At 44.9% G+C, this 25,348-nt stretch overlaps 1 protein-coding gene across 13 annotated transcripts in view; it reads left to right on the forward strand.

The window, feature by feature from the left end:
• PTPRT (protein tyrosine phosphatase receptor type T) overlaps nt 1–6,312 on the forward strand; it is a 448,309-nt gene extending 441,997 nt beyond the window's left edge. For all 13 annotated transcript variants that reach the window (XM_032704671.1, XM_032704672.1, XM_032704675.1 and 10 more), the window contains 4 exons: nt 1,499–1,624; nt 3,494–3,657; nt 4,497–4,632; nt 5,324–6,312. In XM_032704671.1, coding sequence (XP_032560562.1) covers nt 1,499–1,624; nt 3,494–3,657; nt 4,497–4,632; nt 5,324–5,377 — 480 coding nt within the window. In that variant the 3' untranslated portion in view covers nt 5,378–6,312. The remainder of the gene's footprint in view (nt 1–1,498; nt 1,625–3,493; nt 3,658–4,496; nt 4,633–5,323) is intronic.
• The last annotated feature ends 19,036 nt before the right edge of the window (nt 6,313–25,348 follow it).

Raw genomic sequence — 25,348 nt, forward strand, 5'->3', positions numbered from 1 at the left:
TTCTGTGAAGAAATGTTCCCTAATATCCAATCTAAACCTCCCATGGCACAGTTTGAGGCCGTTCCCTCTCCTCCTGTCCCCTGTTCCCTGGGGGCAGAGCCCGACCCCCCCCCCCCAGCTCCCCCCTCCTGTCAGGGGGTTGCAGAGCCAGAAGGTTCCCCCTGAGCCTCCTTTGCTCCAGGCTGAGCCCCCCCAGCTCCCTCAGCCCCTCCTGGTGCTCCAGCCCCTTCCCCAGCTCCATTCCCTTCCCTGGACACTCTCCATCCCTTCAATGTCTTTCATGAAGTGTGGCCATTCACAGACCTGCTCTAGGAAAAGCAGATTTTTAATATTAAGGAAGTGTTTAATCTTTTTCTGCTTTCTGCTGCACCTTGAGGTTGTTTCCTGGAGCTCCTGCTCAGCTCACATCTCCTGCCTATTGGGCAGATGCTTTGAGAGGAGATTACTAAGCAGCTTGAAAGTCTGAATGAAGAGTAAAGGCACCCTTCAAAGGACTTGCTTGTGTGGTCTTGGTTGGCTTGCTTAATCTGGAAAAACTAACAAGGGCAAAGATGCCTGAGATTGTGTGAATATCCCACCCAATTTCAATCCTGTATGATCAAAGGAGTGCAGAATTAATGCAGTAGCATTCACACACTTGACGTTGTTTCTGGCAGTGATTGAACTTGAAAAGCTTGAGATCAAGTTCAAATGAGCATCTGGGGGTTTCAAAACTTCTGAAAAATTACACTTAAAAATAGGAAGAAAGAAAAGCAGAAAGAAACACAGTCTCAGCAGAAACTGCTAATGAGATCTCATGCAAAATATTTTTTCCCCATAATCTATTTCCAGATGGATTTTGAATACTTACATTGTAATTTGTGTGCATTGGATCTTTTTTGTCCTTTCAGTTCTGTAATATCAGCACAAGGAAAAGACTTCCAACCTGCTTCACAAACTTCAGAGATTCACCCTGAAACCAGAGCTGCTCTTCTTGCTCTCAGAACAAACTAATTCTCCCTGCCCTACTCACTGGTAGAGTCACAAAGCTAAAAAGTTCATCTCACAGAAAAAAGAAAGTCCAGTTTGTCTGAAATAAGATTAATTTTCATGGTGCCTGTTCTGTTTCCTCATTAACACCAAACCTCTGTGGTTCTTATTAAATTTATCTACAGACACTAATCTTTCAGTGTTCATTTTAAATCTCTACCCCCACAGAAGCTTCATTTGTCAGCCACCTTTTCTGCACCTTTAGACTCCAGAATTCAATCAGTTCCAAATTGTATTGATACAGAAATAAAGGGGAAAAAAGTCAAGGTTCTAAAATACACCTTTTTTTTCATATTCATGGTATAAAAACTTTTTACAGCTAGAATGAGATCTCCTGTGAACAAAGACATCTAATACAAGATTGGTGCTGGATTTTGAGCTGGTTATAAATAATAAAAAAAAAAGACTGAATGTGCATTTCCTTGTTAATAATTAAGATGCTTTCTGTTTCTTGTCCTGTTCTCTGCAGCTCTGCATGCAGTACTGGCCAGAGAAGACATCCTGTTGTTATGGCCCCATTCAGGTGGAGTTTGTCTCAGCAGACATTGATGAAGACATCATCAACCGGATATTCCGGATCTGCAACATGGCCAGGGTAAGATCCCTGAAACACCACGTTCCCCAGTTATTCTCAAAAATGTATTTTGGCAGCAGGAAGAGGCAGAGCCAAGACCTGTGGTTTAGAGATGCTGAATCTCTCACCTAGGAACGAAATTCCACTGCAGCTGCTTCCTTTAATTAACATTTAATCAGTCTGTATTGCTAAAGGACTCTTGGCTGAAAGTAGAAAGTGGATGATATGAGCTGAAAATCTGTATTTAAATGGTGAGCATTTTTCTGTGTGTATTTGAGAACAATTCATCACTTAGTAGCCAATATAGAAGCATCAGTATTGTAGAAATAAAGTGAGGTAGTGTCAGCAGCTCTCCATCTGTCAGCTCCTCGGCAGCGGCTCTGAAGACAGATGCAATGTTTACTGGCTAGACTGGGATTCCCAATTGCCACTGTCTTCCCTATAAATAAGCAACTGCCATTTCTGTAAGCAACTCTTTGTCTGGGTCCCTCAGCCCCAGGACTGCTGAAATGATAGAAACAAAGTTTATCTGTGTACTGGGCCCTGGCAATCCAACTTCAGGGCTGCAGTGCAGGATGTTTCTCTCATTAGTTGTTTTCCCAGATTGATTCTGTTTCCTTTGTTGTTCCTTTTTCATTTTTTTCTAGTCAGAAATGGAAGCAGGCTCCACAAATTCCATTTCCAAGCAGTTTAACACAGTGGTGTCTGTGTGTTCAGAGCAGTCCAGTGGTGGCACTGAAGAGGGAATCTCGTGTCCAGCTACACAAATTGATTAATCAGTTAGCTATTAGACTTTATCCTGTATCCCAGGCCAACTCCCTCTGAACCAGGGAGAGCCTTGGAGTAATAAAGCTGGTCAGACTGAGGCTCTGTGACTCTCAGGACGGAGCTGGTCCATGCCATGGCTGGCAGGGTGGGTGCTGTGAACTCACAGCCCTCTGCACCCATCTGTGTTCAGCAGCACTGGCCACTGCCAACATCTCTGTGAGGATCCTTTCCCTCCACAGTGCCCAGAGAATTTCTGAGGGCTGCCTTTACTTCTTATGGCACAACTTACTTCCAGCACAGGAGAGAGACATTTGGTCTATTTAATCTGTTCATACAGTCTGATGAAACTTTATTCTGGAAACCAAACAAGGGATCCTAGATCCTGCCTGGCTCTGTAATATCTGAAGTAGTATTTTTTTATCCAGGGTATGGAAAAGTCCTTGTTTCCACATTGTATCAGGTACCCAGGGTGGAGGATGTTAACAGTGGTGATAGGAGCTCCAGAGGGGAAGATGACAGAAGCACAGAAACACAGAATTTACTAGGCTGGAAAAGACCTCAGAGATCATCAAGACCAACCTTTGACCCAGCACCACCTTGTCACCCAGACCATGGCACTGATGCCACATCCAGTCTGTTCTTAAACACCTCCAGGGATGGTGACTCCATCACCTCACTGGGCAGCCCCTTCCAATGGCTGAGCACTCTCTCTGTAAAGAATTTCTTCCTAATGTCCAGCCTAAACCTCCCCTGGTGCAGCTCAAGGCTGTGCCCTCTTGTCCTACTGCTGGTTCCTGGGATCAGAGCCCGACCCCCACCTGGCTCCCCCCTCCTGTCAGGGAGTTGTAGAGAGTGAGGAGGTCTCCCCTGAGCCTCCTCTTCTCCAGGCTGAACACCCCCAGCTCCCTCAGCCTCTCCTCACAGCACTTGTGCTCCAGTCCCTTCCCCAGCCTCGTTGCCTTTCTCTGGACACGCTCCAGCCCCTCAACATCCTTCCTAAACTGAGGGCCCCAGACCTGCACACAGCTCTGGAGGCCGTGTAACCAGTGCTCCCCGTGTTACCCTGTCCCTGTTCCTCCTGCCCTGCTGCACTGAGTGTGTGCCACGTGCCCTTTGTTGCAGCCCCAGGACGGCTATCGCATCGTGCAGCACCTGCAGTACATCGGCTGGCCGGCCTACAGGGACACCCCACCCTCCAAACGCTCCCTGCTCAAGGTGGTCCGGAGGCTGGAGAAGTGGCAGGAGCAGTACGATGGCAGGGATGGCCGGACTGTTGTCCACTGCCTGTAAGTAGGACTGGAAAGTGTCTGTAACCTTCACACGGCGCTCTCTGAAGAGCACCAGTCACGGGTCTGGAGTTTTGGTGGTTTGCCAGGCTTCAGCTCAGGAAAGTGAAGTGCAATTACGTTTGTAATGCACTTCAGGTTGAATATTGTGCTGCTGGCTCAGAGGTTTTGCTGGTTGTGGTGAGGAGTAGCTCAGAAAGCTCTGCTAGGTCCTGTTGTGCGGGTGGGTCTCTGACTGGAGCCCAGGCAGACCCAAAGCAGCACTGCTGTATGCCCAGCTCTGCCCACAGAGCTGCTCTGAGCCCAGAGCACTGAGGAGCAGCACTGCAGTCCCTGGGCTTCCCTGTCCACCACTGCCAGGAATCCTTTAGCCCTTCCATCCCTGTCTCCTGCCCTGAAGGTCTCCACTTTCATAGAATCATGGAATGGTTTGGGTTGGAAAGCACTGCAAAGACCACATCACCCCCTGCCATGGGCAGGGACACATTCCACTAGCCCACGTTGCTCCAAGCCCCATCCAACCTGGCCTTGGACACTTCCAGGGATCCAGGGGCAACCACAGCTTCTCTGGGCAACCTGTACCAGGGCCTCACCACCGTCTCAGGGAAGAATTCCTTTCCCAATATGCCCTCTGGCAGTTTGAAGCCATTCCCCCTTGTCCTGTCACTTCATGCCCTTGTCCGAAGTCCCTCTCCAGCTCTCTTGGAGCCCCTTTAGGTACACAAAAACCCTTGAATGTCCATGACCAGCTACAGACTTCCTTAGTGTCCCTGGGGGAGTTGTTCTCTCTGTCCCTCAGCCCTACCAGCTTCCCCTTCCCCTCTCTTCTGTGCCCCCAGGAACGGCGGGGGACGCAGCGGCACCTTCTGTGCCATCTGCAGCGTGTGTGAGATGATCCAACAGCAGAACATCATTGATGTGTTCCACATAGTGAAAACACTACGGAATAACAAATCCAACATGGTGGAGTCACTGGTAAGCTTTTTTTTTCCTGTGTGTTTCCCCTCCCAGCATGTTCCAGGGCCTTTAGGATAGGTAGAAAATTGTCGTGGGTGAATCAAAGTGAATGAGAACATGAAGCCAGCAGAATAATAATTGCTTCTGTTTTAGCATGTGCAATGAGTCCTCCTGCTTCTCTCTTTGAGCAGAAAGGGTGCCCTGGCAAAATGATGAACACTGCCTCCCGTGCCCAGCTGGCTCCAGGAGGTCAGACCCCAAGGAGCTGGCACCGTGGCTGTGGGAAGGGGTGGGATCTGTCCTCCTGTCCATGCACGCAGCCTGTGGTGCTGAGTGCTGTGACATGCCTTGAAACCAGGGAGGGAGAGCAGCCCAAACCCCAGGCCTTGCTCCCTGCAGCCCAGGAGATTAAACTGTCCTGAATTCAATCATCTCCATCTATCACACTGAGTTCGTGCCTCAAAAGCAACGCGTGGAGGTGAATAATGAATAGTCCATACTGGGGCTGTCTCTTTGAGTGCTTCTCTCTTCCATTGATGATACCATCTCCTAGCAGTGCTTGTTCAGGATCACATAAAAAGGCAATCAATGTTTGCCTGGTCCTGCCAAAGGGAATAAGAAAGAGAGAGGGGGTATTTTTGCTTGTAGAACAAGGCTCTGAAGAATTCACCTATATCCTAATGCCATTTCTTTCTCTTCTCTCTTGCAGGAACAGTATAAATTTGTATATGAGGTTGCACTGGAATACTTGAGTTCCTTTTAGCCCAGAGGAGGGAGGGGACCCTCAGATGTGCCAGACCCCAATCTCTGGCAGGCGCTTCTCCCCTCTCCCACACTGGAAGGCAGTAACAAGTGTGGGAAGGAAAACCTCTCCTTCCTGGAGCAAGAGACTGAGGTTGCACAGACCTCGCTGGAAGGAGGAGACGATGCCTGTGTGTGCTGCTGCCTGCTTTCTATTGGAACATCTACTGCTTCTTAAATAACCTACTGTAAAAATTAGCAAAATGGGAGACAGGCTGAAAGACTGGACTTTCTAATCCCCTCTGACTTCTTCTCTCCTCTTTTGGATTGTATTTTTGCTCTGCTTGCTGCAGAGTGGGGAAGGAATGAAACCCTTAGGAAATTCTCTTTTAAATGTCTCCTTTTTAATTTATAATTTTGTTCTCGAATCCCAGTCTTTTCATTTTTTAATTTCGTGCAGCAGTCATTTGGGAAAAATGAGATAGCCATAGGGGATACATGAAATATTTCATTACGGTTTGTCTACCTTATCTCTTCCCTTTGTATTTGTTTTTCCAAATGAAAAGGCCAACACAGAAGAAAAACAACGCTGGAATTCTCTTCCCCCACGTAGTCCCTTTAAGCATGAAAATAGGTGGTGGAGATGAGCAGCTGTTCGTGGATTCACTGCCTCCACACAAATGTTTCCTCCCAGTTTCTGCTCCACTCCCAGGGCTGTGCATGAACCGGTTCCACCTCTCTGCTCTGTGTTCCTTTGGGTGCTGGTGAAGCAGTGCCACTGATGAGTTTTCCCAGCCACTTGAACCTTAAGGTTAAATATTTGCATCAAACAGATTGCATTTTGTCTTGCAACTTTGGTAACTTTGTTACCACATTTTTCGAGTATTTGCTGGGGTGCAGTGTGTCTTTGAAAAAAAAAAAAACAAAAACAGGGTATAAAGTAGGTATTATTGCTCATATACTATGTATTACTATTTTTTATTTATTATTTGTATTGCTGTAGAACTTAGGACCCCTAGTCACGACAGGACCCTGCTGAACTAGGCACTGTGCAAACAGAGAGCAAAGAAGGTTCCTGCTCAAGAGTTTAAAAGCTGAAGGTTCTTAAAATTGGGTTTTGGCAAGATTTCCTTGCTATTTCCAGGCCCTACAAGCTTTAAAATGGGAACCCATTGGAGCTGTAGGAAAGGTGATGTACATACACAGAAACCTGTTCTGACACATGTAAGGGGAAGTGTTGGCCCAGCACAGCAACTTCTCTTCTTAAGCAAAACAGCTTTTGTTTCATCCTGCAAAAAATGCCTGTGTAACTCTCCTGCTCCCAAACAAACACCAGATGTGTTTTGCCATGGCTCTGGATCTCGCTCTGATTTCGTAGCAGCTAAGAAATTGCTTTTCTGAAAGAGTGTGTTTAAGTAGTTAATCACTAAGGTCTGCAGGGTAATCTTGGAGAAAAAAAAAAAATAATTGAAAGAACAAGGCCTTACTATAATTAGTATTTGAATTTAGCCATTTATTTATCTGGAGGGTGCTGGATATGAGGTTGCTCTCTGTGTAAATTAGATTCTGGGATGTAGGTTTCTTTAAATTCAGACTTTCTAAAAGATAGATTGAAGGGAAGAGTTTAAGAAAACTCCACTTTCTTACCACCCTGTAGTTTTCCACCCTCAGGTAAATACTCAGAGGCTGTGCTGGGAGCTCTGTGCTCTCAATGTGTGACAAGTTCAACACATTTTGCTACTTCTGTCTGTAAGTTCAAAAGGCTTCACTTCATGATCATTATTTCTTCAGTAGACAAACCTTTGCCTTGGCAGTGAGGGATGAAAATGAGGGCTGACCAGAGCAGCTCTCAGCTCCCACAGGTACCTCACCACAGAGTTTCCATCCACCAGGAGCTGCACCAGTCCAGGGAAGGTGCTTGGAACTGCAATAATCCTCTTCCTGATAAGCAGATGAAGGGCTTCACAGGCTGCTGAACCTCCTAACCTGGATTCTTTCTAAGGAGCTTTGGATTCTTGGCTTTAATGTCGTGAACCACCTTCTCCCTGATGTGCTGTAAAGTGTTGGTGAGAACTCCCTCACAGGAGCCTCTGCTCTGCTTCTAGTTGGTCCTTTCTGTTGCCTGCAGGAAATCATGAAATCCCCTTTAGCTCCAAATGGGGCTGTAGGTGGGTGTCTGGCATCTCCTGGGACAGGCTACTGGTTTGAATTGTTGGGGTTTTTTTTTTCCTTATGCAACTAAGCAACACAAACAATTCTGCAGGAAAAAAAAAAAATAGAAGGCAAAGCAAAGCTATGAGATAAAAATGGCCTTATATTGGTGTTTTCATTACAGGTGGCTGGATGGAACAGTGTAGGTCAGGAGTTGAGAGCTATTAGTAAAGATGAGGGAATTCTGATCCCAGAATGGGATTTTTGAGCAACTGCCCACGTAGGAAGAAGCTACAAGTCAGCAAAGTGTTCGTGACTCTGCTGACTCCAGAAAGCCAGAGGGAATCACTCCCTGTGGATACTATGGAAATATTAATTAGCATTTAGCATTCTGTTAATTTTACATGGAAACTAGCACAAGGATAGGTCTCCTTCATGATATAGGAGGGGGAGAGACTGGTGGAAGCACTGAGAGTGACAGCCAGGATAAAAGGAACAGAATGGTAAAGAAATAGGATGAGATGTGAAGTATAGGAGCTAATTCAGGCTTAACAGTAGCAGGAAGGAAAGTGGATTAAAAAAAGGAATTAAGCCTGCAGGAGGGATGTGTGCATGGAGAGAAGGAGCTGTGGGATGAGCAGAGCAGAACAGCACTTGCAGTGGAGTTGTTTAAGGTCCTGAGGTAGGATTGGCTGTGTTTTATGGTATGAAAAATGCTGCTAAAGGGTCAGAAGTCCCTGTATCAGGCTGGTCCACGGCAAGTCACGTGCGCTTTTGGCCCTCTGCAAACGCCAGGTGATGTTGGCATAAAGTGCAGGGGAAGATGTTAAAGCTGAATTTTACATTTTATAGGAGTTAAATGCAAGTGTTGGTTGCCACAGCCCAGCTGTTAATCACAGCTTGTTCTGTGGCCACTGAGCTGCGTGTCTGAACCCTCATGTCCATGTGTGGGAGGGTGCTCAGCGGACACCGAAGATTTTGTTGCCAAACTGATATAAATTCCTGCAGTTGTGGTGCTTTTGGGGGACCAACCCAGCTCCAGTGTGTGTTGTCTCTGGGATATTCCTGCTGTTCCTTGCTGCACACAGTGCATATGTGCTGAGTGTGAATTAATGATGAAGGGAATTGTGTGGAAAGAGAGGACGAGCTGGCTTTAAATAACTTTATTACCTTGAAGTTGTTTAAACCCTGGAGAGCAGCCCATGGCAGAGCAGGTAATGTGTTTGAAGCATGATTATGGGTGATGGGTTTGTTTTTGCGGGGAAGGAGAGAAATTATGAGATAAGATGAGATGAGATGAGATGAGATAAAGGAGGTTTTCTCACTCCTGGAAGGATTAATAGTCAGGGTGAGCTTTCCAGCCTAAGCATCCCCTGCTGTGGATGGAAAGCGATAATGTGCAGTAGAAAAGGTGAATTCCTTGAAGTGATTGAATTTTAAGCTGGAAAAATATCATACTGCCCATTCAAATATCCACATTTGAATGGACATAATGGATAAACTTACTCAGTCATCCTTCAGGGGTGAGGGAGCAGTTTATGATAAGCACAGGACTTGTGTAAGGTTTGGTCTGAAATACAAGGAACTAGAAATAGGGAAAGAAGGGTGGGTCAGGTGTGACTGTCTCATGCAGGGAGTAACTAACATCTGAAATTAGTATGGGATGTAACTGAAACAGTGAATTCCAGAGCTATCTAAGCTGGCTGCTGGAGAAGGAAGACTGAGTTTTCTAGATGGGAGATAGACCAAAACCCCTAAAAGATACAGTAGGCCTTAAGAATATTTTCTTTTTTTAGTTTTATGTTTTCTTGGTGGTGGGGTTTGGGTCTGTATCTTTTTTTTAATTAAGATCTGTGCAGGACTGATGTCCTATGCTGGCTCTTTTGGTTTTTTTTTCTTCTTTGAAGGTAAGGTAAAAGGTATTTGAACTGCTGTAAATAGACTTGAGGCACTTGTTTATTAATGTAAAGAAGAGGGAGTACAGTGGCTGTGTGGAGGTACCTGAATCAGGACCTCTGATAGCAGGCAAGCAGATGGGGATGTGGTGGGTTGTGTATGTTTGCAGGTTGGAATAACCTTTGTTCTCTGGGCAGGAAAGTTCCTTTCCTGGGCTGTGATTAGTAGGAAGCCCTTTAATTTGGTATTCTTCAGCAAGGTTGTACAGAGTTATGTCTGCTTTTGCCATGCAACAGTGGGTCCCTCTTAATTTATTCACACTTTAGCCATTTTTGTGAGCTAGAGTTGTCCATTTTGGTCCAGCAGCAACAGGCAGTTGACTAACACTGAAAGGTTTTTACATGCACTGAAAAGATGTGACTTTGTGTGGCCTTTACCCCCAAGATAACCTGCAGTTTCTGTCCCCTTGTCTTGTCCACCTGCACACACATCTGAAGAATGTCCAGAGATCTCCTGGAAGGCAGACAGATATTTTGGGAAATGCCTGTGACCTCAAATCCTTCTGGTCCATGTAACTCCACAGAGCAGAGGAGGGAACCCCAAAGAACAGCTGTTCCCTGCAGCAGCCTGTATCTGTGTGTCAGTAGTTTCCAACCTTTTATTCTGGAGCTGTGAACACCCTGGGAAAAAAAAGTCCAGTGGCAACATAGACCTCACAGTTGTAGATTTGAGCCTCCAGATGCTAGACTGGCTTTTCCATTTACTTTTCACAGGCCCTTTAGCAGCAGTTTGTGGGGTTTCCTTTGGGAATCTCAAGGCAGAGATTGCTGGTCACTGCTCTTGTTGTGCTGTAGAGTCAGAGAAGGAGAGAGGCTCCTGCAGCAGGTGGTTCAGAAGACACTTAAACCAGTTGCCATCTGGGAGAGAAGGAAAGGAGGAGAAATCTCCTTTGGGAGAAACCCAACTTTGGAGGAGAAGGCAGATTAAATGGATCCTGAAACAGGGAGGAATTTGCACCTTGCTCTCTCTCTCATTCTTGCACAGCCTCTCTTTAAAAAACAGGTAATGCCACATTCCGTGCTGTGGAGATGGAGCACTCAGAGTGTGACAGAGAGAATAAATCCTGAGGGACAGAGATAAAAGGAGATTCACTTGAGAGAGGAATCTTCAAATATGAGGTGCCTCTGCCTGTCACACCTGCAGAATTTTTAGTGAGTTGTCACAGAGCAGTGCACAGTCCTGGCACAGTCCTGGGTGTGCAATGTGGTGGCAAAGTTCCACTTGGAAAACTTCATTGTCCTGTAATAAATGTGAACAGTCAACTCCATTACGTTGGTAGCACAGTTCATTTTTGTGATCCCTCCAGCCAGTGCAAGGGGCATCTCAAGAACTTTGGTGTGAAACTGCTGTGTTTTCATTTGAGAGTCTTTCATTTGTCTTAAGTGTAAAAAGAGTCAGTCAACCCCAGATTTTTAAGAAAATAAAGGGGGGCCATGAGGTTAAAGTGGCAAAAGTTATTCAGCATAACCACGGCCTTTGGGTCAAAAATTCCATGTACCTGCTGTGTGAGGGTGGAACAAACCACCACAGCTCCCCTGCCCAGACACTGGAGCAGAAGCAGGGAGAGCCAGGGAATTAAAGTCAGAGAGACAGACATGAGTAATAAGGATTCTCTTAACCCTCCTGTGCTCCTGTTTATTTAGATTGCAGTCTTCTATAGCCATGCATACATAATATACAATTTAAATGCAAGTGCTCTTTCTTTCCCTGTTCCCAAAAATACCTACAGCTCCTCTTTCCTCCAGGGTGAGCCAACAGCATAGCGAGCAAAGCCCAGTTTGTGCAGTTTTTGGCAAGGGCCAGTAGGAAAATCCATCATGTATTATCTGCTCATTGACTTGGAAAAGGTATCAGTCATCTCCCTCATATACATACTTGAAGAATGTACAATTTGCTCAAACTGTCAAGCAGAATCATATGTTTTCATACACCAAGACCAAATCTTGGTGGTACAGAGTGTGATGGAAAGAAAAAAAAAATTACAAAAACTCGCTGACTTCCAGTGACCTCTAGTCTGTAATCTCTATTTGCTGTGTCAAGCTATTTTAAAAGTTTCCCATGTAAAAAATAACCTCAGAATATCCTACAGGTTGATGTTGGATTAGCAGAATTGTGAAAACCTGGCAGCTTTTTCAGTTTGTAAAAACGTGAGAGGTCTAAATTAGTCTTTTCCATCCTCACCCCAGTGCATGCAGATTTTTCACCACTATTGTGTTTTCAGCCTGAGCCTTAAAAAACAAACTAATGCAGCAGACTGAATGCCAGATGCTGGTATTCCCATAGTGTTTCCCGGGGGCAAAAAACAAAAACAAAAACAAACAAACAAAAAAACCCAATGAAATGGGAAAAGAACAAACTAAAATGTTGTTTTCTTGGAACTCAATTCAGCATGAGCTGTTTCTAAGCAGTATAAACATGAGCAAGTCCATGTCACTCTGTCTGGAGGAAGGATGTGCTTGTTACAAGGTGAAGGTTTTGCTCTTGATGTCCCTTTGGGACCAGTCCTGATACTTCATATGTAGGTATCCAGCAGTGTAGTGGTTACTTCAGGGAGGGCACTTTGTCCCAGAAGGAGTGTTTCAGTGGAGATCTGTTCCCCTGAAATGTTACTGTTGGCGAGTGTGTGTGAGGCACCTTGGGAGTGTTGCACTGCAGAGACTGATTTCCTTGTGTGAGTACATCATCTTTCAACAGGGACCTCCAGGAAATCTTATTTGTGCAAAATTATGGAAAGAAGGGCATTTTGGGGGGGTGGAAGTGGGAGTGGGGCCAGCACTTCACAAGCTTTCCTGAATTTAGGTGCTCTGACAAGACTCCCCGGGACAAAGGCTGGTCAGGTTTTCACATTGCTGACAGTTGAACCAGAATTCATGTGCTGGACTTCATGTACCTGGAGCAGAACTGGAATTGCCCCCTCATCACCCCTCCAGCCTTTTCTTGCATTGCCAGCACTTAAACACTGTATTTCTATGCCAAAAGTTTGAGCTGCATCCTTAACACATCCTTTAACCCCCCCTGAGTAACCACAGGGACAAAATTCACTCCCCTGCTGATTTAACCTCCTCCCTCCCCACGCCAACACTGTGGAAATCAAAATGTCCCAGCATTTTGTTGCCAGACTTGTCACCACGTCACACAGCCGTGCTGTGGCTGCCCCTGGATCAGCAGTGTCCCATCCCAGGCCCCTGGATGTGTTGTCCAGCAGGGAGGAGTGCTGCATGAGAGCGAGTCTCTGCTGTTGCGATGCCGCCCCATCTCCCCCCCCCCCCCCTTTGGCCTTTCTGGATTCCTGGTTAAACTCACTTGTACAGTTTGGATGTTTGATAGATAAAGCACGTATGAAAAAAAAAAAAAAGGAAAAAAATATAAATACAGAACTCTCAACACTGTGCATTCAGTGTCTTTCTAGCTTAAAAGAAGGAAGGTAAATAATGTCAAGTCAATGAATATCAGATATATTTTTTGACTGTACATTACAGTGAAGTGTAATCTTTTTTTTACAACTGCGAGTCCATCTTATTTATTCTTGTAAATGTTCCCAGACAATGTTTGTAATATGGGCTGTGTTGCAAATCCATAAAATAAATCTGTGATCTGAGATTAATGTTTTACTAAGAGACTCTTGTACTTGTGCCTTTTCTTTGCAGTCAGAGGAGACAGTGCTGCCAGAAATGATGGGGTGATTGAATGACAAAAAGTAAGACCAGCATCTTGTCACAGTGATGGGCTTTGCATCGTGGTTGTCATTCAGGAGGAGGCAAAGAGAATTCACCAGGCACTTCAGTCTGACTGCAGCTTTTGGGTCAGTCCCCTCAGAAAGGCTGTGGATGGGAGCTGAGCAGGTTGGAAAATTACAGTCTTAGCAGCATGGGTTAGAGCAAAGCATATTTTTGCAGCTTTTTTCTTTCTAACAGCTATCACTGTATTGGTATTTCCTTGGTATTTAGTGCTGAATGATGATCACTAATATGGGACTGAGATTTTTCTGGTGTTTTCTATAGATGGACTCTGCTGGTTCAGCAGGAGTAGAGTTAATTTAGTTCCCAGTGGCTGGTATGGGATTTTTGCCATGTTTTGGGTTTGTGCTGGACACAGGGTTGACAATACAGATGTTTTTGTTATTGCTGGGCAGGGCTTACACAGAGCCAAGGCCCTTTCTGCTCCTTGTACGGCCACACTGGGGAGGCTGGGGGGGTGTGGGAGGCTGTGAGGAGACACAGCCAGGACAGGTGACCCAAAGGGACATTCCAGACCATGACATCATGCTCAGTGTGTAAAGTGGGGGCAGAAGGAGAAAGGAGGGGACATCCAGAGGGATGGTGTTTGTCTTCCCAAGTCCGTCTCACATGTGCTGGGGCCCTGCTCTCCTGGGGATGGCTGAACACCTGCCCAACCATGGCAAGTGGGAATGAATTCCTTGGTTTGCTTTGCTTGTGGGCACAACTTTTGCTTTCCCATTAAACTGTCCTTATCTCAGCCCACACTTATCTCAGCTTTTACCCTTCTCATTCTCTCCCGGATCCCGCTGGGAGGAGCGAGTGGCTGTGAGGGGCTGGGTTGGTGGGGGTGAAACCAAAACATGGACCCAGAGAGGGTTTTGTGCAGATGTTACTTGATTCCAAACCTGAACAGAGGGTAGGAGTGTCAGTAACGAGTGTTTTCACACCCTGCCCAGCAGGCTCCCACTTCTGGTCTTCCACACTTGTCCATTGACCCAGGGGAGGGTTTGACACCTTCAGCCAGTGCAGAGCAGCAAGACTGTAGGAGGCAAGAAAGTAGATGAGGCTGCCATGCTCTGGAGACCACTTTATTCCCAGAATACAGACAGGAGAGGATCAATATTCACACCTTAGTGAGCCAAAACAAAGAGAGACCAGTCACACTCCACTTGTACAACCCAACTGGGGTAAGAAACTGCTCTTTTAGGCATTGTTCATTAGCCTTACTAAAAACAAATAAAATAAAAATAAGGTATCTTATCAAGGATCATAGCTCCTGTTTTTCTTAAAGGAGTTGGACTTGATGATCCTTGTGGGTCCCTTCCAACTCAGGATAATCCATGATTAAAACATAGAAAATCTACCTTGGAAACATAATTTACTAATCCTTTCTGTATGTATTCATTATTTTCTTTTGAAAATACTTTTAGTTCTTCCTTGCTATGAACAAAACCACCCTGCATATCAGTGTTTGGCTCAGATACAGGTGGGGTTTTTTTTTATTGTCCTGATAAAGCAAATTCTGCATCTCAGTTGTGGTGAACATTCAGATATAACACCTGTTTATTCAAAGGGTTCATTATAATGAGGTTGCACCGTATGAAACACCCTTCAGTTGCAGAGCTGTTGTTGTGCCAGGGAGAGAGTTTGAAGAATTTGATACCAAAAAAAAACCTCCTCACTGCAGTGTCAGATTGAGAGGAAATTTTACCCGTGGAGTCCCAACTGTGTAACAGAGACAGTTGTATGTTCATAATGATTAATTACAGTTCAGCTTGGCACATTATCCAGATTTATCCAAAATATTTTGCTGACACTTGATATTAACAACAGGTTGCATTTAGGGAAGGTAAACAGCAGAGACAGCTCTGCCATATTCCAGATGGTCTTACAAAGATCCACATTGAAATGCCAGCACTGAGGAACAGCCACAAACTCACCTTTCTGTCCTCTCATCTGCCCAGCACAGGGCAGGGATGGGATAAAGCTGCTGGAGGAAGACAGATGGAGAAGCCTGAAACCTACTGGGGTTCAAAGTGTTCGTGTTGCTGTGACTGACACGTGCTGAGGTGTGAGTCCAGCAGGCATTTTATCCAGGTCAGTCATTGCCTCCAATATCAGCAGCTGCTTTTCCATCCATCCCCAGGATAACCAGTATCATCTTACTGATAGTGCTGCAAGGTCTGTCAGGTTTGACAAACACTCTTTGCCTGAGCTGAAGCTCTTTGTCTCACAAGTTGAACCTTTAAATATCAGATCCCACCCCGAGCTGACAGTGCAGCTGTTGTTTTACAGCAGACTTCAAAACTGGCACTGACTCAGGCTTGGCTGTCTACGTGATAATTAGAACTATAGAATTGTTTAGATTGGAAAAGACCTTTAAGATCCTTTGAGTCCAACCACTCCCCCAGCACTGCCAAGGTTACCACTGACCCATGTCCCCAAGTGCCACATCTGCACATCTTTTAAATCCCTACAAGGATGGGGACTCCATCCTGCCCTGGGAAGCCTGTTCCAGGGTTTGACAACTCTTTCCATGAAAAAAATTTCTCCTAATTTCCCATATAAACCTCCCCTGGCATAACTTGGGGCTGTTTCCTCTTGCCCTATCACTTGTTACCAGGGGGAAGAGACTGAGCTGTTCAGCTCTACAGAGGGAACACAGATAATGATCCCGATGGTGAGATCCTCACTCCAGAGGGTGAGTCTGTCTTGGATAAGGTTCTCTGAGGCAGATGGGTTGGATTGGCCTTTGAGAGTGTCTGTTTAGCTCCACTGATTGACTTATGTAGGTGACCAACACTGACTTGGGCAACTAATTTTGAGATGGCTGCAGTTACATGAGATGTGAGTAGATACCTGCAAGCAAACAGCCTGTGTCATAAATGAAATGGCATAAAGAGAGAAGGAATCAATTTAATCCTTCTTGCTTATGCTTGGAAATTCTTCTGAGCCATCTAGCTTGGCTCTTTCAAGATCTCTCCTTTTGTCAAGCCCCACATCTAAAAAACAGTTGAAGAATATATATTTTTTAAACGTGCTGTTCTGTGTTAACTTTACTGCTGTACACTGAGGTATAACTTTAATTTACAGAGCCTAAACCAAATAAAAAGATTTGTACTCTTTTCTTTAAATCACCTTGTTTTCTCATGAGTTATTTCTGTGTCTATTTGGGAGTATGTAATATTTCTTAGTGAGAGTGTTTTTATAAATGGCTTGTAAAGGTTTATCCATAAAGTTTTTATATACTGTGAATCAGTAGCTGCAGAGCATTTATATTACAGGTCAATGGGGTTACTTAAAAGTCTGTAACATTTACTGATGTGTTTATAAACACCAATAATGTACTCTTTATGCCAAAACCAATAGAATATTTAGTATGCCTTTATCAGTACATTGTAAATGATAGTCTGTTAAGATAAACTATAACCTGATGGAATTTTCAGCAATGTGGTGAAATAGCTTTTTTATTGCATGTATAAATGGTTCTCTCTAAAACAACTGTGAGAGAAAGCCTGGCTTGCACAGAAAAATCAGTGAAACATGCAGCACCTGATTCTGGAGATGGATAAACCCAGAATTTTCCAGCAGTAATCCTCCCAGCAGGCTCAAATACAGGATGAATGTGAGCCTTGCTCCGTGCCGGATCAAGAGACTAGATACCCTTTTATTTAAAATTTCCAAAGGTGTTCCTGGGATCATCCTTTCTCTTATGTTTCAGGACTGACTGTGCTGTGAAAGGAGGAGAAGCCACCAGTTGTTGCCTGAGCCTGTTGTGTAGGAAACTGAGCTCAGCCCTGAGCTCCACTGTGGACTTACCATTGGTTTTTAGGAAAGTTGTGTTGTTGGTACTTAAAATGGTGAGTTTGGAATGGCCTCTCCTGGTCCAGTGCCTGAGTGTGGGATATCACAACTGCAAGACCCACCTAGATGGATCTTTCTTCCAAGGAATGTGCTGAATTGTGCTTGAACTGGCTCGGACTTTTTCCATCCATAGGGTCCATACAGAGCCTCTAACCCCCACAGCAGAGCATGGCAAGGGCCCAGACAGCAGGAATCTCCATTCAGGATGGAGACAGCCTGGCTCTGTGCATTAATCTTGCAGATGAACCTGTTTGACCAGCAAAGCAGGGAAGGAATTGTGTGTGTGTCTGTGTGGGCACTTGCCTGTGTCTTCTGAGCAACCTGGCCTAGGGGAAGGTGTCCCTGCTCATTGCAGGGAGGTTGGATTAGATGACTTTAAAGGTCACTTCCAACCCAAACTATTCCATGATTCTATGATTTTCTCACCTCCTCCTCCTCAAAGCTGAGCACAAACACACCTCTAAACCAAGCGCTGCTGGAGAGCTTCGTTGGCAGTATTTATACAAGCCAGAGTGCTGACCATGAGAGAATGGCTGATGATGTGCAAAGACCCAAAATTATTGTTTATTCTGGTGCTAGAGGAACTACCTTGCAAAGAAAAGTAGGCTTTGGCAAAGGAGGCAATGAGCAGCCCCAGTTCTCAATGTGCACATTCACCACTTGCAAGCAGCCAGTTCCCAACTTGTTTTGGGATAAGAGGCATCACAGCATGTGATCCTGGTTCCTGTGTCTGTTGGGATAGGAAGGATTAGCTGTGGTTTGAGCCAAAATTAGTATCAAAATCCCCAATAAACACTTGTTTTTTTTCATTTCTGCTCTGGATCCTTAATGAAATTGCTTGTTTTTCAGAGGTCGTCTGTAGAAATTATGTCAGTCTTTACAGATTTGGGGTTTGCTTATTTATTCTACACCAGTGGTAGCACTCTCCCCATTGCTGCAGACAGAAACATTGCTGAAGAAACATGGAGAAAGGTTTGTTTGATGTTTGGGGAGGGATTTATTGCTTCCAGCCATGCCAGTCCTCCACACACCCTTTAACCCACCTTCTGCACAACAGTGAGACCTTGTGTTGCCCAGAGCTGGTTTGTATCCAGGTGAAAAAAAGAGTTAAGTGCCATTATTTTGTTTCAGTAACATTTTTACACCAAAGTCTAGAGCCTGCAAGTATTTTATAATGAATGGGACCTGTTAGGTGTGTTCTCTGCTTGCTGTGTTACTGCCGTATGGCCCTTGTATTTGAATCTGGCTCTCTCCAGGTTTCACTGTCTAAAAATGTCCTTGTTCTACCAGATTTTGAAATAAACCCCCCTCCTTTAAAGTTCCTATCCCCCTGCAGCTGGGTCAGGACTGAAGTGTGAATCTGGGGCTTGGCCCAAGCTCAGGGATGGAAAATGAGAAGCAAGAGGGTCTGTGGAGGAGGGCTGTGCCCTTGGTCAGCTCCCTCCACACCCAACAGACAAGTATCAGCCTCTCACTGTCCTCCCACCCTCAGTGTCCAGGGTCCAAGGCAAATAGTCCCTTTTCCCCAGTCTCACACCCCTTTTTAAACAGAATAGCTGCAAAACTGTTCATTTTGCCATGAACAAGTCAAAACTCAATTTGGGCTGTAAACATGCAAATAATTCTCTTTGACAAACTCCTGCTGCTGCTGCTGCTTACATGAATCAGCTTTGCAAGTCTGGAGACTAATTTGTGCAAATTGCAGCTTGGAAACGATAGGACCAGGCTAAAAAGATAGAACTAGCTCTGCAGAAATATAAAGCTTGTTGGAAGAGAACAGGTCTCTGTCAGTACCAGTTGTTTTCAGAGTTTTGGGGCTGAAAGCGTGTTGAATAATGTCGTAATTGTGTCTGCATTTGGCTGTGGAAAACATTACCTTTCTTCAGTGTTCCTGCCTTTCCTTTTTTTTGTCTGCTGCTTTTAAAAGAATTTTCCAGCTGTGGACCCTGTGTGAAAATGCTGGAGCAGTGGCAAGCCTTGGCAAGCAGAGTCCACGGGGAGATCAGAGAGGAACGTTTATTCCTGGGACTCATACTGGATTTTTTGGGAGATAACTCCATCACTTCAGGACGTAATTATTTGCAATTTTCTCGCTCTTTCACAGGCTTATGAGAAAAGGAGAGGCTTAGAAGTTATCAGTCCCAAAGCCAGCTCTGGGGGGCTGATAAGAACACGCTGCACCCTTTGAACCTGAGGGGCAACCTTAAGAAAAAAGGTATTGCAGAAGGATTTAACCTTTTTGGTAAATGCAGTGGGGAGATGAAAATGAAGTGTTTTCCTGACACGTTCCATCCAGTTTGAAATGACCTAAGCACTGAAATCACTTTCTGTTGCTCTTCCCTCACCTCATTTGGTGGTCCTGGTTGGAAAGCAATTTTCTCTGGTCATTCTGTCCTTGTGTGAAGCTGCCCACCTGGTCAGGGAACAGCTCAGCTCTGGATGCTCCAGCAGCCTGGGCCTTGGGAGAGGGAGATTTTTTGGCATTTGGATTAAATACCAGTTTGATCTCACTGGCATTTTGCACCTTTGCTTTGGGGCAATCCAGCCTTATTTCTTCTTACAAGCTGAATTTGTGTAAATACTGGCTTGTGTCAGGGCAAATATCTTTATGTCCTGTATATATGTATACAGAACATATATATACAACTTGTAAACACTACTTACATGTGTGTGCATATATGTGTGTGTAAATAGCTTTTATGCTACTTACAGCTTAACATAAACTTCCTGTATAGCATAACATATATATAGGTACACCACAACTTTAAAACTCTATTTACACACATATATGTGCAATTTGTTATATATATATATATATATATATATATAATTTATAAACTCTATTTACAGAGATATACATATATATGTATGTAAATGCTTTTATGCTTGTTCAGGTAGGATTATCTAGCAAGCTTGATGTTATCTTGGGAAGGTATTATTGAGGCAGGATGCTCACTGGAGTGATACCTGGTGGTAGGAATGTGTGTTTGGAGGTTCCTTCATCACAGCAAAGGCCATATTGTGATGTCTTGGGAATTTTCCCCAAAACTTTTCCAAGCTTTGCTGTTTATTTGGAGTGTGACTGCTGCTTCCCTTAACAGCATCCACATTCCTGACCCACAGGGCTGAACCATTATGTGCCAGTATCTTGTAATCACAATGTAACACACAAATGCAAGGCTGGAGTATCCTGGACACCTTCATAATGTTAAAAATAAACATAAAACCAGGTCTTAAACTCCCAGATGTGTTTTAATAGGTCAGGATCAGGTGGATGGGAACCCAAAGTGTGCCAAGGCTGTGAGGACACGACTAACAAGGTGACAGTGACTGAGTTTTTCTTGCAATCCCACATCTCAGTTGAGGGTGGAGAATTAGAGAGGCCTAAAATCCTTTTCTATTTCTGCTCTAGCCAGTGCCCAAGCACCTCCCTCAAGCTGAAAGTCAGGACTTGAATTTCCATCACTGCTTTCGGAGGAGCATTTGTGCGTCAGGAGGGGGCCGTGCTCGTGCATCAGCACTGCAGGGACTCTGTGCTAAGCAGCAGAGGAGGCTACTGGGTGGTAAACAGAGAATTTGAATTACTGAAAGCTCTCTTAAACCTGTTCAAATCTCTGCACTGTGTAGATAAGGCCACGCTGTTGTATGAGCTGACACAGTCGGAACAAACTTCTGGCATATGCGCAGCAGTTGCGGCATTAGAATTGTAAAGCACCTTTTTTTCCTTTTTTTTTTTTTTTTAATCAAGGTAGGAGCAAGTTTGAAAGCATGATTTGTTTTGTGTGTTTTCAGCTGCAAACAGAAAAAAAAAAATCAGGAGGCTTTGGAAAGGAGGTAAGGAATCTGAGCAAACACGAAGAGGCTGATCTAATTAATCTGCTTGCCTCAAGTGTCATCACTATTTTACCTCAAATACTTTTTAGTCTCAGGATATCACAGATGTTAGTGTTGTTTAAATGAGAATAAAACCACCACATAAACTCTTCCCCAATGGAATTCTTTCTTCAAGGAAGTAAAATCTGTGCCAAAACTGACTTTTGTCTTTATCTCGGTGATGAAAATGTACAACAAGATGGAAGCAGGTGGATTTGGTTGTCTGCTTAGTGCCTTGTTTGGGTTGGGACAAGCAGGTGACAAGAGGCAGCCCATGGTTCTGCCAAAGCCCAGCACCCTTCAGGATAAAGGATTTCTTTTTTTGGCTCCACTCACCTTAAAACTTTAGAGACTCTGATTTCCACCCATTTTTCAAAATTCTGAGCACTTCAGGTCTGAAACACATGCAAAGCAAACATCACTGAGTCTCATGAGGACGTGTTGGGTGCCACTCAGCAGAACACCTCCCAGCAAACTCCACTCTCCATCTGTCTCATTCCCTCCTTCCCTGAGACAGCCTAATTGCAAAGCTCTGGGTTGTGTTTGAAGTGCTGCCTTTAAAATCCGAGTGCTATGGTCTGGCCCTTGTTAGAATAATGCTGCAGGAAAAAAAAAAAAGAAATGTAGTAATGTAATTTTTGATTGCAGAGGTACTAATTTCATCTGAAACTCAGGTACAGCCATGCTGCTTTAGGAATTTATGAGCTGGAATTTCCTGCTCTGATGTTACAAAAACCACTTGAAAGGGAAAGGAGAAAACTGTGTGTATAAGGTCAAGTGCATTGCTCTGTGGTTGTGTTCTCAAAGCAGAATACTGGGATGTTCCCAGAAGGTGGAGAGAGCAGGGCAGGACCTGGGAATGCTGTCAAATGGAGGGAATGAGAGGAAAAGAGTGAAGGGACTCAGAGCAATTTCTTAAAAAACGTGGCACATGTTGTAGCAGCCAGCGTGTGCAGAAGGTCGGAGATGACCTCCCCACTGTCGTGTTCAGACCTGCTGCCCATGGCAAGGAAAGCTGTTCCCCTACCACCTGCTTCTTAAAAAGTGGCCACAGCCCACGGGGAAAGGATCAGGTGAGACCACTGGGATCTCCTGGCCAGAAGTTCTGTGTATGATGATGATGCTGCAAGGGTGGAGCATCCCTTCAGGCAGCCATTCGAGGGAGACACCAAATAGGAGCATATTTATTAATCTTTGGGTGCTTTAAAGCACATATATGCAATGTCTAATTAGACTGGAGGTGACAGGGAGGCCACTTCGGAGTTCCAGAGTCTCTCAGTGCACCCTTGGTGCTGTCTGTGGGTGTCACCAAACCCATCAGTGTCATGGGCAGCTGTTGGAAGGGGTGACCCTCCTTCCTCTGCTCTTGAACTCAGGGAGAATCCCTGAGCTAAGCAGAGGAGAGACCATGCCAATGGCTGCTGTTATCACACAACTCAGACATCAGCAGAGATGTTAAAACTGAACTAATGAGCATTGTTAACATCAACAAAAGTGCTGCCTCCAGGTCACATTTTGCCAGCTTCAGTCTTCCTCTCCTTCAGCTCAATACACTGATTAAACTATGACCAAAGCAGACAATGTTACAGTTTTATTTTTAAATAACACAAACAATAGCATTTTATAAATGCAGCCATTTCCCTTTGTCCAGAAGGAATGAATGTTTTGGCTTCCTCCAGGAGATGCAATTGCCAAGATGTTTTCAGCTGCTGTCCCATCTTTGTGATCCACACAGCACTTCTGCCCCCAGAAATATAATCCTCCTGCTATTGTCTGCCAGTGTCTCTTTCTCAATACACTTCCAAAAGAGCTGGAGATGGGAACATTCGTTTGCTTTAAAACTTGCTGGATGACAGCTCAGCCTGACTTCCAATGATCAGGGGAAGAATTGATTCTGCCAGAGAATATAAGGTCCCACATCCCCACGTGGAGGATTGTGCTGAGCCTTGTGTAGGGCTGTCCTTCATTTTCTCCTGATATTAATTTACTCTGCTTGATTAGCACTGTTAAGACTCTGCACAAGCTTGGTTTTCTTTTGTCCCCCATTGCTGTAACTCTGTCCTGAACACCAAAGGGCTCTTGGGAAGGACATCCCACTGGGCTGTTGTGTTGAACAGCCTCTATATCCAGGTGACAATGATGGGAACTCTAGAATTATGTGGGATTGGTGGGTAAGCAAGAATGATTTTTCAGCACAACTCATTGCTTTATTTCTAAAATCATGTCTCCCATGTCAAATTCTGGTGTTTGGTGGAGGAAGGAAAGGAAAGGAAAGGAAAGGAAAGGAAAGGAAAGGAAAGGAAAGGAAAGGAAAGGAAAGGAAAGGAAAGGAAAGGAAAGGAAAGGAAAGGAAAGGAAAGGAAAGGAAAGGAAAGGAAAGGAAAGGAAAGGAAAGGAAGGAAAGGAAAGGAAAGGAAAGGAAAGGAAAGGAAAGGAAAGGAAAGGAAAGGAAAGGAAAGGAAAGGAAAGGAAAGGAAGGAAAGGAAAGGAAAGGAAAGGAAAGGAAAGGAAAGGAAAGGAAAGGAAAGGAAAGGAAAGGAAAGGAAAGGAAAGGAAAGGAAAGGAAAGGAAAGGAAAGGAAAGGAAAGGAAAGGAAAGGAAAGGAAAGGAAAGGAAAGGAAAGGAAAGGAAAGGAAAGGAAAGGAAAGGAAAGGAAAGGAAAAAGCTGGTAAAATTCAAGCGATTTCTGCCTTCCTCTTTTCTGAAAACCCAGGCTGTTTTCCTTCCATTAACTCTCCTGAAAGTCTATACCTGCCTATTACCTTGGACTGCAATGGCTTCAATGGAGTTTTATCAACCTTTGGCCCTGTCACTATAAAACCCTTCCATGTTTTTGCCAAACCTCCCTCAGAAAGATTACTTTTGCTTCGTAGATGCCAATAAAGGAAATTGCTTTCACAAAGAAAGAGGTAGGAAGACAACCCTAGACCCTTCATTTGGATTTCCTCCGATCGTAAATTTATTGGAACTGAAGAGCAATCCCAAATAAATTATAAAATGCACCGTGGTCCAAGCAGTGAGGTCTCTCTGGCCAGTGCCTGGTTGTGTTTCAGGGCCTCCTGCCCCTTCAGCTTTTGAGTAAAAGCTTCAAAGAGGAGAACAAAAGCTTTAAAGCAAAAATCAGAACTCACCCAAGCAGCCAAGGCACAAAGCACTTGGCACAGGACTGCAGCTGGCCCCGGGGAGGGGACAAGCCATCCCAGCACATGGCACAGCCTTCATCCCTGAGGGATGAGGAATCCCAGATGGTGAGCAGCAGACCTGGATCCTGTCCCTGTGTGCAGGTGGCCCCGTGCCACTTTCTGCCGCCACAGGAAGTTCTCATTCCTTCTTTCTTTAGCTGTGGGTTGGGGTTTTTTTGCTATTTTTTCCTTTAACCCAAATCCCTTTGAGCAATCTCAGGAGCAGCACATGCTGAGGATCAGCTGGAGGGTGCTGCATCGTGGCAGAAACCTGGGGAGACGAGGCAGGGAAGGTGCTGTCTTTATCCACAGAGACAGGCTGGAGTCTGGTTTAAATAGAAGAATGAGCAGACTTAGAATGTTAGGCTGAGCTCTATTCTTACCCCAGCCAAGCTCCAAGTGAGGCTGTGGAAATGAATGCACGTTCCCTTGTTCCTGCCCAGATTTCCTCGACGGAGCCCGGAGAGCTTGAACTGGCACCAGGAGCTCCAGGGGAGGTGAGAACTCTCACAGAAGTTGCACACTGAGGCTTCTGCTGCTGCTGCCAGATCTGTTAAGACTTTGCAGGCCTTCAGCAAGCGAGTGCTTTATGTCAGACAGGCAGGGGACAACGTGTGAGAACAGCTCTCAGCTCTTCAGTGGCTGCAAGGGAATCTACTCTACGTGGTCACCTGTATTTCTTGTCTGAAGTCAAGTGCAGGGACAGTTAGGTCGCCCTTTGCTGCCCAAATTCCAGCTGGAGCATCCTCCAAAGCTGGCTAAGCCATGGTCAGCCTGATAAACAACCCAGACACGTCCTCAGTGGTGTCACTGGGCAGGTGAGTGAGGAATCAGTGCTACACACACACAGGCACTTCATCCCAACCTCTTCTAATGAGAAGTGGCCTTAAAACAGCTTTTATGTGCATGGAAAGGGATTGCAAGGCTGGGGTGGGGTGGCAGCTGTAATAAATCCTTCATCTGTGCAGGGAAAGGAAGGGAGGAGCTTGGACAGGAGCACGGGGAAAGTGGGAGGATTATTTCCTTAGGGGAAACAGACTGGTACAGCAAAAGATTAATCCTAATCCTTCTGTCTCCAGCTTTATGTCAGTGTGTGAAACAGTCCTTTCAGCCCCTCCCCTGCCCTGCAGATTGGGATGAACAATGAAGAAAAATGTAATACTGTTTCTCACACATGAAGCCACCAATTTGTTAATTTTTTTGTTTAGTTTATCCTTTATTTTGAAAATGCTTGAATATGATGGAATT

This window comes from Chiroxiphia lanceolata, chromosome 17 (genome assembly GCF_009829145.1).
Source record: "Chiroxiphia lanceolata isolate bChiLan1 chromosome 17, bChiLan1.pri, whole genome shotgun sequence".
Taxonomy (NCBI): Eukaryota; Metazoa; Chordata; class Aves; order Passeriformes; family Pipridae; genus Chiroxiphia; species Chiroxiphia lanceolata.